At 41.4% G+C, this 16,615-nt stretch overlaps 1 protein-coding gene across 4 annotated transcripts in view; it reads left to right on the plus strand.

Moving 5' to 3' along the window:
* The window catches only part of LOC111875612, a 264,658-nt gene that overhangs the window by 207,558 nt on the left and 40,485 nt on the right, over positions 1-16,615 (plus strand). For all 4 annotated transcript variants that reach the window (XM_023871979.2, XM_023871978.2, XM_023871981.2 and 1 more), the window contains one exon: positions 6,445-6,630. In XM_023871979.2, the coding sequence (XP_023727747.1) occupies positions 6,445-6,630 (186 nt within the window). The remainder of the gene's footprint in view (positions 1-6,444; positions 6,631-16,615) is intronic.

Raw genomic sequence — 16,615 nt, forward strand, 5'->3', positions numbered from 1 at the left:
GCTGTACAGAGCCTGGATTGACAGAGGCCTTGTATATATTGTACATAGAAGCAAGGAATAAGTGTGTATATGTAAATGTATGTAAATACAGACAGTGGACTTATTAATACAGACCGACTGACAAATGACAGACCCGACCTCTCGCCAGAGAGGGCGTCCCACATAGACAAGACAGTAACTTTCATTCAAAAGAAATATCGGGTCATGAGCCCCAGCTGGGGCTCGACACCAAGACAGACAGACTGACTGACCGTCAGTTGCAACATGACTTTGACTCTACTTCTGCTTCATTCACCCTGAAGATGGAGACTGCAGTGTATGCCGAAACTTTTGAGCAGCTTATATACATATATACAACACGTCACAATGTTATTTCCATGTTGTTCGCTTTTATGTAATCTAATAATATCGTTCATGTAGGCCGTGCAATCTTTTATATTCTTCTCAGTTTCGGAGCGCCTACGAATTCTATTTGTTACGGTAGATTGGTTGAATGTCATGACATTTAGCTCTCTGATGAGGGACAGGTCATTCGCTATGAAAATAAATCCAATCTAATCCAGTGAAAAGAAGGCCTACTGAAGCGCTGCGTAATTCCTGGCAGCTAAGCAACCAGTTCTGCTTTCCTTCGTCGTTTTAACAATTCAGAATTCCTAATAGGTGGTATTTTTTGTATGTGATATTACAGCGTGTCCCGAGCAGCATAACGCTGTCTACACTGCTTCTCTATACTTCATTTCTATTTGATTTAATTTTGGTTGAAGACTTTGTAATGATTTCAATTTGTACTCAGATGTTCGAAATTGTAAAGGGACTTGTTATATCTAAGGGGCATGAAGTAACGTAGTTTGTTGAGGCACTATGCTACAAGCCGGAAGGCCGCGGGATCGAATCACGATGAGGTCATTGGATTTTTTCAATTGACCTAATCCTTCCAGCCGCACTATTGTTCTGGGGTCGACTCAGCCTCTAACATAAACGAGTACCAGGAATATTCTTGGAATGTTCTTGGGGGTAAAGGGCGGCCGGCGAGTAAAGCTGACAACCTTACCTTACTTCGAATTCCGATCGCATCAATTATTTAAATCCATGACCTTCATTAGAAAAGCTGATATTATTCATCTGGCCAGGAGATACGTTTCTATCATAGGCTCATAATGTTCATTACCATATTCACAAGAGTCAGCCACTGGACCTCAACTTGGGCAATTTTGGTCATCCTTCTGAAAGGCCTATTTCTCCCACGTAATACCCTCTTTGAGGTTGTCCAGTTGGAGTATGGATATATTGCTCATTTACTTCATATGTCCTGTACATCTCATCAACCTTGATATAATTACTGTAATATTAAGCGAAAAATGTAGCTTATGAATGTGTATAATATCCTCCATCATGTTGTTCCCTTCTCTTTCTTACGTCCAGAAATTCTAGGCACTTTGTTGTCAGCCCATTTTCTTCCTTTGTAGCGAGGGACAAAGATTCACATCCATACAAAAGACAAATAAACTACAATTTCTTTTCATTTAAAATATTTAACCTTTTCGACGGGACGTGGGAAGCCAAAGAACTGTGAATAGAATGGTAATAAGCGGGCTGTGAATCTAATTTACTCTCGGATTTATCATCAGCACCTTCAAATTTGTTACTGTCGTTCCCACGTACGTGTTCCTTGCCACATCAACTTATACACTATACATTAGAGGGCTTAATCAACTTCTTCATAATAGCACTTTCTTCACATTGTCATACTTTGTCTTCTGCTATTACGTAGGGCAATTTCTTACATAACAGATGTAATTGTTATGCTGACGTTACTTGATGCTTGAAGCCTCACGTATTTGTGAAAGTCAGGTGTCTCGCGTGAAAGGGAAATTGAAAGTGAGACCCCTCACACGTAATTCCCGCCTGAGACTATCAAACGAGAAAAAAAAATCACATTTTCGACAACACGTATAACTAACACCTACGAAATGAACTGTTTTCCTTTTTAATTAAATCAGGTTTGCTGCTCACAAAAATGACAACCAAAAACGTGTAATACTCACAGTTTCTGTGTTATTTTCTGTTTATTCTTGTGTGCGAAACGTACATCATTTTTACACAGTTTTTACGTTATTTAAATGAATATATACATGTACTCAGTAATAAACGTCAATCGGTTGCATCATAATTAATAAAAATTAAAAACCTAATAAAAATATAGAAAAACGAAGAAATTGTGTTGTCCAAAGTTCAATAAACAAAACTGAGAAAGGATGGGAATTAGGGGTTTGGAATTAACATATCCGAATTTTCATTTTCCTTATATTTCCATAATATTGCTGGTTAGTGCAAAGTGCATGCATCAGAGATTATGTTGAATACCGTTTGCCGAAATTGAGAGCATAGCGGTAAGTTGGGGAACTCTACATCTGATAACGAATATAAGAACTTTACCACATTCAACAGATTAAAGTAGAAATAAAAAGTAAAAAGTAAAAAAAAGTAAAGCTATCCCTGTACCAGGGCGTGAAGGCCCATAGGGTTGTGAGACGCTGAGGGTCCCACATTATCTAGACAGTCGGCTCAAAAATGGTGGTAGAGAGTATCTCGGAAAATATGTACATAGAATCACAGCGTTTTTAATTACTGCTACGTTAATTTTAAGCATATACCACATTAGTATAATGTAAAATTATATAAAAACATTTAATAAACTTCCCGGGATATCAAGGATTATTTATCATACGTGAGTCGAAGGTGCCCATACTTGGTACGGACAATATCACGGATTATTTTTCAACGGACAGAATTATCGTTTACTATCTTAATATATTATTCTCTTTAACCTATGTATTGAAACGAATTTATTCTAATAAATCGTTAGGATTAAAATCATTATACCCGTAGACACAATATGCTAATCTAATCTAGAGTAGTCTAGTCGAAGCTCGACTTTAAAGTAACAATATAAAAATTTTCTCCACACGGTACTGACATGGAAGAATTTCGTAATTTCTCTGTCTTTTCAAGTAAACGCCTCGAAAATGGCTAAGTTCCCCTTCTTATATTGTTCCGCAATCTCCTTTTTCATGGAATTCTCCCATATAGCGAAGTCGTCCGTTTTGATAAGCCTATTTCATTAATCGCCATCCATTGCGAATCGCTTCCTCTAAACTCAGTATTTCTTTCGCAGTTCAAACTCTCTCCTTCTACGGTCTCCAGTTGATGTCCAGTTCAGTACATGTGTTTCCACTTAGGTTACAGGTCTCTGTTGGATATCCGTACATTAGTAACATTTCGTTCTAAGGCGTAGGTGGGAGGATATTATTAAAATGGATCTTAGAGAGGTAGGATGGGATGGTATTGATTGGATTGATCTGGCTCAAGATAGGGACCAGTGGAGGGCTCTTGTGGACACGATAATGAACCTTCGGGTTCCATAAAATGCTGGGAAGCTCTTGAGTAGCTGCACAATTGGCGGCTTCTCAAGAAGGGCTTTGTTCCATGAGTGAGTGAGTAACATTTCATTTTCTTTCATCTGCACCTTACTCATACTTCCTTCATTTTTGTTCCTTTTTCGTCGTGCTCCCGGTTTTTTTTTAATATTTCCCTTCTTTCATATTTTCTTCCCTTCCATTTTTTCTGCTTCTGCATATTTGCCGACGGTGGTCCAGAAGCACATGGAGGAATTTTAGAAGAACCCGTTCTCAAATATCACAATATTGTATTTTCAAACCACTGGGCAAAATTGACACGATTTTAGTGATTATAGACGGGTTTGTATCGGTAATCTTGTTTGTTGTAGTTGTACAACTCGTAACTACAAATAAGAATTATGCTCTCACTGGTCTGCACACTTCACAAATCAGTATAAGACACACTAGGACTTCTCAGCCTGTTACAGTCTTCACTAGCCGTTACTTGGTAACGTCTTTCAACGGCGGACTTTCCCCTTCCTCTGAGTTCCCGAACTGTTCCCATCCTCAGCTTTTATCTCCTAACAGCTTATAACGACTGAAAAGCAACCGTTCTCTAACTGGAACCGCTAATCGGTCCCGGTTATATCACCTTGGCTTACACCATCGCATAGAAAACATGTCTTCCACTATTGCTCTTTTCTCATTGCCTAGGAGCCGTTACTCAGCAATGGCTTATGTACAGTTGCTTGTTTTGCGGTCGTTGACTAGCAACGAGTCTACATACCACAATATTTTCATTCACTTTTATCGTTTCTCTTTCATCATGAATGCAATTTTTTCTTCATTTCTGTTTTTACCTTCTTTCTTTCCGCTTCTTTTTATTCTTTTCTTTATGTTCTGCCGACGGCAGCTCAAAAGCACGCAAGGGACTGAAAAAGAAAGGTCCCAGTGATAATCCTCCACCAGAGTGGTAAGAAGAAAGAACTACTACACTTCCGCTCCAGTAGTGTGTGTAAGAAATCCATTGGTACAAGTTTCTGCGGATGAGACTAGCTTCCTGGCTGTACAGCAGGGAAACCAAACTCAGACAAACGAGTCAGATGCGGCCAGTGAAGATATCCATTCCTGAAGTCTATATTATCGGACTTCTTATTAACTTACACTTCCTTATGGATTAGTAGCCTATAGAGAATGCAAACGATTTTGTGAGCGAAAGAAAATTGAAATGTTTATGAAAAATGCCTATGTTTAAGTAATAGTATTGAATGCTCAGACTTACTACACCTACAGCTGGACACGAGAAAGTCGTCGTACTTATTCCAGATTAAGTTTAATTCATTAACTACGAGTATTAATTGCTATTTTGTTCATTTTACATTTCTGTATATTATGTTCAATGAGCAGGAATACCCGATAACTATGCACATTTTTCTTTAAGTACTTAAGCGTTGTTGCGAGTCCCTCACTTCTAAACACAGTAGCCAGTTACCGAATAAAGTAACTTCCCATTCTTGGCCGACATGTCCACGTGCCCTCCCGTCCACTCCAGGGTTATTGAACGTAAATATTTTGTGCATTTCTCGTCCCTGTTGCTTGTGATACATCTTCACTCCTTCTCACCACTGTCTGTTTGATCACCTTAACAGCATGTTGTACCCAATGATAGATGTCGCATGGAATATTTACGGAAATGACTAAAAGAAATGGTAAGAGCAGTGATATATACCTTGCGGCCGACCTCACCCCCATCTGTGAGCGAGTACCTAGGAATTGTGGGAGTCTCGACGTCTCACAACCCTCCACAGCCTGTTACAAGAGTACCTTTTCTTTTACCTTTTTTTTTTCTTGGCACTACAGCCCCAGTGGGCCTAGGCCTACCTCCATGAACTTCTCCGTTCACTTCAGTTTTTCTAGCTCTTACACATTCGGTAGGACTCCTTGGGCGGGTGATCAGCTCGTCGCAAGGGCTGTACCTGTACACAATCACAGAAAAACGCACACACACATCCATGCCCTGAATGGGATTCGAACCCACGATCCCGGCTTCCGAGCGAGCGAAGACTGTGCATGCCTTAGACCGCTCGGCTACCGTGACCGGCTTTCTTTTACCTTACCTACTTGTAATTTGCTCGTTATAGGTAAAGAACGGTTTATGAAAACTGAGAGTGAAAAGATTGACGCCGGAAGGGTGTAATAAGAAGAACGGATCTCTGGCGCAATGTAAGTGAGAGCTCTTATACACACAAGGAGTAATAATGTTTGATGAAGAGTACAAACGAAGCTCCTCGTTATACTGTTTCCTCCAGCCCTTGTTGTTTCCTTTCTCTTAAAGTAAAAATAAAAAGTAAAAGTAAAGGTATCCCTGTAACAGGCCGTGAAGGCCCATAGGGTTGTCAGACGTTGAGGGTCCCACATTATCTAGACAATCGGCTCAAAGATGTCGGTAAGTTTGTCAGCCTTACGCGCCGGCCGCAATGTACTCCCCAGGAAAGTTATATAATTAATTCCTGGTACTCATTTCTGTTAGAGGCTGAGTCGACCCCAGGGCCATAGTGTGGCAGGAAGGATTAGGTCAATTGAAAAAAAATCCAGTGACCTCATCGGGACTTGAACCCGCGACCTTCAGGCTCTTAGGTTAAAATATTTTTCTCTTTTGTTGATATAAATTATGATAAACTGTAATAAACGCTCGGTACATAGAAATGTATTGCAGTGAACATGACCTGATTTCACGAAAAGACCGTGAAAAGCAAAAAAGAAGGGTCCAACAATGTTAAAATGGGAATGAATCAGTGATTAGTGTGTTTGCGTTTTAAGAGAAAATTAACTGCGCATATCGAAAAAGTTCTCTTTCTTTCTCCTTTCAGATTTGTTGACAACGTAGCTTGTTAACTGAACTGTCGAAAGGAAAGTCTTGGTGTACTTTTGTTTAGAATTATTAAGGAATCACAGCTTACTGCAAAGTACCAGCTAAAACACTTCTGTTGAACTCTGTCATACTGATTCGATCCATGGTAACGGAATTAAATCTTTTATTTCACAGGACCTGCACCGGACAGGCTGCTCGTTGTTTTGCGGGGCGGCCGCTGAAGAGAACCAGGCGCTACTCAAGCGGGTGCTTCTGGCTTACGCGCGCTGGAATAAAGCAGTTGGCTACTGTCAGGGTTTCAACATGCTGGCAGCTCTCATCCTGCAAGTAATGGATCGCTCCGAGACCGACTCTGTCAAGGCAAGTGAGCAAATCACTCCTTACCAAACGTGGATATCAAACGTTTATGTTTGTATTATCTAGTTTCAGAGCCAGGATAGCTCAGCTGGTATAGCGACGGGCCAAGGGCCGGATGGCCTAGATCTCGTGTTTCGAGTTCAGGCTGAGGCAATATACACGTATTACTTTTTCCCAGCGTCCAGACTGGGCCTGAGGTCCACCCAGCCTCCTATACATTGGGAGCCGTGGGGCTTTTCCCTAAGGGTAAAGCGGAAAGCGAGTGAAGTTGTGCACTCACATCCCACTAGTACCGAGGTCAGGAAGTGCGGAGCTGTACCTCCACTCCCCGACACGTATTCGTGGTGTGGTGCTTAATTAACTGAACGCAGGAACAACTTTACGTTTATCGTTTCTTTTTACTCCCCCAGCGTCATTTGGTTTCACTTATCCGGTTCCTTTTCTTCATTTGTGCACATACAGAAGGAAGTCAGTAAATTCCGCGTCAGGAAACCGCCATTTGCCTAGGGCAGAGCCTTAATGGCGCCCGAAATTATTTCCGTAGCTTGTTGATTGTTATTGAAGGGAGTCCTTCTGTGCGATTTTTATTGCTGTAACATCCGCTGAGAATTGAACGGAAAATTACACTATTGGTTGCGTATTATTTCGTTCTATTAATTTCAACTCCTTTCTTCCATACTCATTTCCAATCCTATATGTTATCAAATGATGGGTCGAGGAAGTTCGACACCATTTCCCGTAAATAGCATTCGCAGGTGGTCTCCTTTATGTACACGTAGTATACTATACACTTCATACCCGTATAAATACTAACAGACTGGCATAATACACTACTCGCTCGTGCGTAGCCTACTTCGTAACCTGTTTTCATGCAACATGTTGACGTCTAACAAATAGTGCCTATGGTAAACTAAAATTGCGTAATATCTAATAAATTTCAGGGACACGCGGTAGCGTAGTTGGTTGAGGCACTATGCTTTAAGCCGGAAGGTCACGGGATCGAATCCCGAGGAGGTCATTCGATTTTTTTTTTCAATTTACCTCATCCTTCCAGCCGCACTATGACCCTATGGTCGACTCAGCCTCTAACAGAGATGAGTATTAGAAATATTCTTGGAGGTAAAGGGCGGCCGGCGCGTAAGGCTGACAACCTTAGCGCCATCTATGAGCCGACTGTCTAGAAGATGTGGGAACCTCAACATCTCACAAACCTATGGGCTTCCAAGGCCTGTTACAGGGATACCTTTTTTTTTTTTCCTGTGGCGCTACAGCCCCAATTTGGGCCTAGGCCTACCTCCATGAAACTTTCCGTTTCACTTCGGTTTACTAGATCTTACACATACGGTAGGACTCCTTGGGGGAGTGATCAGCTCGTGGCAAGGCCTCCACCTGTAGACAAACACAGAAAAACGCACACAAACATCCATGCCTTGAGTGGGATTCGAACCCACGATCTCGGTTTCCGAGCGAGCGAGGACAGTGCATGCCTTAGACCGCTCGGCTACCGTGACCAGGGACACATTTACTTTTACTAATAAATTCCATGCTTAGAAATATTATATGTAATATAGTAATACACTATTTCTATTTGTGTATGTATGTATGTATGTATGTATATACATATAAGGAGGACGGTAGAGGGATAGAAGGAAGAATGGAGTCACCACTCGACTCTGGAGCCAGGACAGGCGGAATGGCGTAAGCGCTGTTGTATAGATGACAGAGTTTTTGTATTTAACAATGGAAGAGCAACCCCTGCTTTGATGAGTGTTAACAGCGGTCGTTCTCTCCCCAACCCCTGATATCCCACAAGGTTTCGGTCTTGGTAACCTTGGTTTTTCGGGAATGTAACCGCCGCGGTTGGTGCGGGATTGCCTTATTCCCTTAGGAAGGTTACCCACACAATATTTCGTCTGCTGGAAACTGAATTTGTATTGCTTGTCCGCTACAGTTAGAAACTCTGTTACATGCGTCACAGGGGTGAGTAAGTGACTGCTAAGATCAGGAGTGCCAAATCTTTCCGCTAATTGGTACCAGAGATGTACAATATTCACTTCTAATGTGTTGGTCCAGTTCCTCTCTGTAGACCTAAATGAGACATCTGCTACTGTATATTGCTAAGCAGTTTTCAATGAAGAATTCTGCTTCCTGGGTTATAACGCTGTATAGCCAAGTGATAGGAAAGTAGAGCTTTGCTTGCTGTCTACTGCATGCTGGTTTCTTGCTTATCTTACTCTTCGAAACGTAGGTTGTAATTTACCGAACTACACGACGTTATAACTTCTGAAATAAAGTGACTTATAGTTACCACAGCAAGAACTTGAAATCCAACACATTTCTTTATATTTTACTTTCTACATTACTTTTTTAAGCCATGAAGATGGATTAATTTCGTTTGTGAAATGACTTCTTATTTCCGTCTGTGATTTTCCGAAATAGCGTAACTAAATTATGGACAAGAAAAATATATAAATTGGATAGTCAACACAACAAATTACTGAAACTGAGAAGAACTAGGTAATATAATATGATATAATATTTTTTTTTAATTCGCTTAGTGGGTGCTGGAGTCCAACTGGGTCCACTCGGCACGGCGTCCACTGATTGGCCTATTGTAGCCTGCCCCGGGTGATTATGATGATGGAGAATTTGGTGGAATGAAGATTGGCATGGGAAACCGAAGTACTCGGAGAAAACCCGCCCCAGCGCCACTTTGGGCACCACAAATCCCACTTCACCAGACCCGGGATCGAACCCGGGCCGCCGCGGTAGGAAACCAGCGACTAACCGCTTGAGCTATGGCGCGGCCAATATGATATAATATCCAATTTGTTCCATTTATATGTTTTTTTAATGACAAGCAACGGGATGCATACTATGAAAGCCATAAATTATGGACGAGTGACTACTTTGCAATTCGTGTTTCAATATCTAATGCTTCTTAAAAATCTTAGCGTAAGACACGATTCCTTTATCATAAAGCACAAAACAGCAACACTGATAATACCAACTGGGATTATAAACGGGAGAAAACGTGGACCATGAAGGTTTCAAACTCTCGTCCAAATGTTCTAGGCAAGAACTCTAAGTAGATTCGCATACTTTTACAGTTCGCCGGGTCGTTATTCGAAGCATCTCTAGAAGTTGCTAACCGCCATACCAGCCAACATCCATTGTGCAAATCTGCTCAATGTCTCTGTAATGTTTAGTACTGCTGCACCGTAGTGTGGAAGCCTCGCGTTAGAACCTCAATTTCTGCTGGCATATTACTAGAAATAAAAAGCAAAATCCTTTTCTTTGAAATAAACGGAAAGAATTCTCTTGTCACCAGAAGACTAGGCTTGAGAATGAATGGAGAAAGCCATTTCACATGATTATTTCAATAGGATTATCACAGTGGTACAAATTCTTGCCATCTGCTCTCAATAAGTCTGATGTTTCATAATCTCGGAGAGAACATTAATTATTAAATAACAAGACAGCCATCAAGTGTAGCAAACTGTTGCTAAAATGTTGGATAAGTAAAACTACTTCATATGTTTCGATCCTTTCAGACTTCAGGGATGTTCTGAGTACAAGGAAAAACTATGGCATATGTTGTAGTTGCTTGGCTTGCAACCTGTTTTCACGCTGGTTTCTTACTTGGTTTATTCCTCAAAGCTGAAAATGGAGCTAATATTTCTCTTCGAAACGTCGGTTCACTTTCAGCGAACTACAACAGCGTTATATCCCAGAAGACAGAACACTTCATACCTTAATAAACTGTTTTACGCGTGCTTCAAATGAAGGGTTGAGGAGTACTTTGTCTTGCGATGTCCTGGTGATGACGGTGGCTTATGTCAGAAGAAGTGTATATAATATAATTTTAAAAGCTTTTATATATAATTGACCGCCTCTGTGGTCTAGTGGTCAGATTTCCTGGCTACAGATGCAGAGGTCCAGGGTTCGATTCAAGGCGCTACCAGATTTTCTGAGAAGTAGTGGGCCTGGAACGGGGTCCACTCAGCCTCTTGAAGATAACCTAGAAGCTCTTTGAAGGAAATAGCGGCTTCGGTCTGTAAAACCGAGATTAACGGCCGTGGGGATCCGTTGCGCTGATCGTGTGACACCCTCTATCTGCTAAAGATGGCACTAACTTCGCCGAAAAGCGGCGGTCGCTCGGTCGGTATAATTCACTTGCGGGCTACAGGCCATGGAGTTTGTTGTTGTTTGTTCTATATAATTATAATGTACACGTAAGCAGCCATCTGTTGTTACAACAGGCTCCGAAGATTGTCGTGGAAGGCAGAAACACGTAAGACGAATTTATTGACTGTTTTCTTGTTGTTTAACGACTAATATAAAGAGTAACTTTCGAGGTATCTCACTAAAACATCCGTGAGAATGTACTTCTGTAGCCGTTTCTCTTATGCGTCCAGCTGTACATATGTAGATAATAAGCGCTCTTTATTTCATCATAAAACGTGTTCTGAACACAACTCGTCAGAGAAATGTTTAATGTAATATAGTACTAACCTTCATTTGCTTACGACGCGTATATTCTCTCTCTCTCTCTCTCTCTTGATAGAATTCTGGGTGCCGTAATACTCAGTGACTAGGCATACGTATCTATCGCGGAAGCTAATTCTAACATAGAGCGACAACTCGATTTAACGCCACTCATAATACCGATGTAAAGACAGTGGCAATAAGACATAACAGGGTTTAGAAACGTTCCAGCAGCATTTCAATACAGCGGCCTAGTTCGGAGATGAAAGCGATGATAAGATGTTCCTCACACACACACACAATTTCTTCTTTCTGCTCATGCAAGCGTTGTTCTCCTCTTTATGTTGGCGCTGTAGGAGATTGCATTGCAAGACAAGTCTGTGTGTACAATTGTACATTGAGGATACAGGAAAAAAATCCCAAAGGAATGTGGAGGTGACCTCCATTTCTGCCTATTTGGGTGCTTCCCTCCAGCACCAAGCGCTTGTCGCTCGTGGAAGTTTCCGTTGTCAGAACCCCTATGAAGAGAATGATTACACTTCGCGCAAGTTGATACAAGCAGTAACTTGTATTCCGGAGACACCTAGCTGGAATCTCGGACTAAGTTTTTTCATGGCCTCCGCCAGTTACTTCTTGAAATTTAAATTAAGCCATGGTCACTTCCTTCCACACAGTTTCCGCTTCATACTCACTATATCAAGTCATCGACGCTATGAAATCTAGTTACTAACAGCGTTGCCAAATGAACTTTAGATAACATAGACCGAGGATGTCTGAGAAGAGGGTGCTCAGGAGAATCTTTGGACCAAAGAGAGATGAAGTGACGGAAGGTGGGAGAATACTTGAACTGCATAATTAGGAGTTTCATAACTTGTACTCTTCGCCAAGTATAATTAGAATGGTCAAGAAGTGGCCGCAGTACAAGGAACTTAGTCCCACCCCACTAGCAATAAAAGAAGTGTAATGACAACCAATCACCCAAAACAGGAGTAGACCCACTACAGACAGCCTTGTACGGCAGTATAACTAAGACAGTGGACGATGCCTTACGCAATTCAGGACTATAATAAATATTTTGTGTGACAAGAAATTTAAGAAATTAAAGTTTTTTTCGAAAAGGTTAGAGATACTTACATGAACATTTTGAAACCAGCATGGATACACACAGTGTTTCTTTAGAGATATTCGATACGCAGTCTATTAGTTATTCTGCGAACGTCATCGCGGCAATATTTGAATTCTCCCCATGTATGCAGCAACTGGTTCGTCAGTGTTGGCTGCGGCCTGTGAAATTGAGACAGCATTTTCCTTTGACAGTGATCTGAGCGCCAATCGCGTCTGATATATTACACTCAGTATTGTTACCAAAAGCATGATAAGTTATTTCGCTGTTCTCAGTTGCTTTCATAGTTGTATCTGTAAGATATTCAAGAAAACAGCAAATTTTTATCACCCAATTAATTTATAATGCCGGTCACGGTAGCCGAGCGGTCTAAGGCATGTACTGTCCTCGCTCACTTGGAAACCGGGATCGTGGGTTTGAATCCCACTCAGGGCATGGATGTTTAGTTTGTGTGTGCGTTCTTCTGTGTTTGTATACAGGTAGAGGCCTTGCGACGAGCTGATCACCCGCCCAAGGAGTCCTACCGAATGTGTAAGATATAGAAAAACCGAAGTGAACGGAGAAGTTCATGGAGGTAGGCCTATGCCCACTGGAGCTGTAGTGCCAAGGGAAAGAAAATTAATTTATAATACTGCTGAATTTTATAAGAAATCGTGTATTTTAACAAAAACTAGGGAATGAACTAAATTTGTGCCACATTAAACTGTGGAAATATTAAAATGTAACACTTTCTGACAGATTTTTTTTTCCTTGGCAGTAGAGCCTCAGTGTTACCATAATTCGTTCTTTTCTTGTTGTTGATCTGTATGCTGCTTATTTAACGGCTACGCTTTGAAAAGCGGTCAATATTTATAATTATGGTTTTAGTACCCAGCTCCTACCTGCGACCCGAACACTGTTTACAGTTTCTACTATGGTATGCAACTTTGACGTTTGTGGTTTACCGGCGTCCTATGTTGACGCTGCTCCAGTGTTTACTATTTGCTCCCCAGTCACATTTACATATTCTATGGCAGTTCCTGACCACTAGATATGCCCTACATTTCATAATATGTCTGAAACGTCTTTGAGAGTGCGTCGTTATTAGAAAGTTACTAGATTCTGTTCGCAGCATACCAGTGGAACACCGGAGATCTCAATAAACGCACGGGACTTTGCTTTCGTAATGTCACCTGCACACTATGATGTACCCTCAGAGATATTTCAGAGAAATAACACAATATAAGTGCTAATAGCATGCACTATTTGCTTCTCGACCACTATTTACAGTGTCTCTGTTAGTGCACGAATTAAATTTGATAGCATAATGTTACATAAGATAGGAAACAGATATTTTGAAAATTGTTGCACAGTTCAGATGTTTGGCAACAACAATAACAGATCGAAACTTGATTCAGGAGGAAATTAAGAGGAGATTGAACTCGGGTAATGCTTGCTACCATTCAGTGCAGAACCTTCTGCCTTCTCGTCTGCTGTCCAAGAACATAAAAATTAGAATATACAAAACTGTAATTTTGCCAGTGATTCTGTATGGGTGTGAAACTTGGTCTTTGACATTAAGGGAGAAACATGACTGAGGGTGTTTGAGAACAGGGTGTTGAGGAGAATATTTGGACCGAAGAGAGATGAAGTGACAGGAGGTTAGAGAAAACTGCACAATGAGGAGCTTCATAACTTGTACTCTTCTCCAAGTAAAATTAGAATGATCAAGTCAAGGAGGATGAGGTGGGAAGGGCATGTAGCACGAATAGGGGAGACGATGAATGCGTATAGGATATTGGTGGGGAAGCCAGAAGGAAAGAGACCACTGGGAAGACCAACGGGTAGGTGGGTGGACAATATTAAAATGGATCTTAGAGAGATAGGATTGGATGGTATGGATTGGATTGGTCTGGCTCAGGATAGGGACCAGTGGAGGGCTCTTGTGAAGACGGTAATGAACCTTCGGGTTCCAAAAAAAAGCCTGGGAAATTCTTGAGTAGCTGCAAAATTAGCGGCTCCTCCAGAAGGGCTCAGCTCCATGAGTATGTAATTAAATAAGCATAATGGTATATAAGATCTAACAGTTTATGACGGCGGTACATTATTACAAATATCACATTTCTGGACATTATACACCGTCTTGTCTTTATGTAAAAACAGTCCTGTTTGTTTTTCAAAACACAACGTTTCGGAGACTGGATTTTGTCTCCGTCCTCAGGTAAAACTTACTCAGTTGGGCTCAATCGATAGATAGTCCGGGGATATGGACTAGCTGTATCGATTAGGCCCAACTGAGTAAGTTTTACCTAGAGATGGAGATAAAATCCAGTCTCCGAAACGTTGTATTTTGAAAAACAAACAGGACGGCTTTTAGATAAAGACAAGATGATGGATAATGTCCAAAAACGTAATATTTGTAATAATGTTACACCCATCGTCAAATCGAACAACTACAGTAGGTCTGCCACTTTTTCGTTTATAAATCAATATGTAAGGCTGTAGATGAAATTCGATATTAAGGCTTATCAGGAGTTATCTGGAAACGTTTACGGCACAGTACTACTTTATTTTCTCTCGCTGATAGCGTAATACGTAATATAAATATTATTTACTTGCTCTGAAGCTTTATTTTATCGATTTGACGCCTCAGGAGATGCACTGACATTTACTGACGTAGAACTTAAATTCAAAATACATATTTCACAAAAGCACGTAAAACTGCATAGATTTTCCTGTATATAGCAATGTAAAGTGGGAAATTTCTGTAGCCATTTCAGCATTCCTCGCTTGATCTCTACAGAAAAAAGTTTATGCATTTATTTGATGGTCATAATGTAGATACTTAAGTACTATGATGACGAAGAAATTCTCCTTGCAGATTTTAAAGCAGAAGGTTTCTTATCCTTGACGTATCCTGAGCCAGAAATAACGACTTCTAGATGGACTGCTTCGCTTCTTTATCGCTTGGTTAATTCTCAGGTTATTGAACGGAAACTTCCACTTGCATAGTGTACGTAATGTTGAATGGAATGAAATGTGAATAAGTCAGGATGAAGATGATCGTTGCCTACTTTAAGGTAATAATTTGACATTATTCTAAAGTACTGAATAATACAACGAAAACTTCAGTCGTAGCAGTCAGTAAGTGCCACCTTCTGAAAACAAGTCTAGAATAGTTTACCTGCAGGCATACTAGCGTCTTTCCCCTGTAAACTAAACACTTTTAGAAAGAGGTTTCTTTATTGCTAGTGGGGTGGGACTAAGTCCCTTGTACTGCGGCCACTTCTGGCCTATTGTACCAGCCCCAGATGATAGGTGAGGGTGATTGTGGAGCAATTTGTGGAATGAAGATTGGCAGGGGAAACCGAAGTACTCGGAGAAAACCTGCGCCAGCGCCACTTTGTCCACCACAAATCCCACTTGACCAGACCCGGGATTGAACCCGGACCGCCGCGATGGGAAGCCAGCGACTAACCGGTTGAGCTATGGCGCGGCCTAGAAAGAGGATTAGGAAAGCTGTTGCGAGTAATGAGGCCTTAGGCGGAATTAAATGATCAAGTGAAGTAATGTGAAGTGTCCTTGTTCGAGTGCAGTGAAAAGAACAAAAGTACGTGCCCTTTTATAACTTTATATTGTGACATGTTGACCCCTACCTCCCCCGCTGCACGTAGCGGTAACGTAACGCTCGCGTAATAGGCGAGTAATCACCCCGCATCCTAGCAGCTATGCGCGGTGACGTCACGAGCGGAGCCGAAGAGAGCCGAGCGGAGCCGAAGATAGCCGAGCCCCCGCAACCTGGTAACCATGCAAGGCTAGCAACAAGGGTGCCTATTACGTGGCCGCATTGTCCGATAGAGGCTACATAGGGAGCACCGAAGGCTATTCACAGTCAACCGGTCCGCGATTTGCACATGGCATTCAAAATTCCATACGTTTATGATTACATAACAAAATTATGCAGGCAACAAGCAGAAGTCATACAAAATCATGATAATGAGAATGTTCGCAACATCGGACAAGGCGAAGCCCGACACAGAAAGTATAAGAGGCTTAAACTTGGCGGCGGTCAGGCATACGACCGTTCAAGTGACTAGACTGCCGTGGTAGCTAATACTATTAGGATATTTATTTATATATATATAAAAGGGCATAATCTGCTGTACCTAGCCTGGACTGACGGAGGCCGTGTAAATATTGTACATTTATATAAGTATGTATTGCAAATATGTGTAAATACAGACAATGGACAAATTACTACAGACTGACTAACAAATGACAGACCCGACCTCTCGTCAGAGAGGGCGCTACACATGGACAGGACAGTAACTTTCATACAAAAGAAATATCTGGTCATGAGCCCCAGCTGGGGCTCGACACCAAGACAGACAGACTGAC

This window comes from Cryptotermes secundus, unplaced genomic scaffold (assembly GCF_002891405.2).
Source record: "Cryptotermes secundus unplaced genomic scaffold, Csec_1.0 scaffold50, whole genome shotgun sequence".
In the NCBI taxonomy this organism is placed as follows: domain Eukaryota; kingdom Metazoa; phylum Arthropoda; class Insecta; order Blattodea; family Kalotermitidae; genus Cryptotermes; species Cryptotermes secundus.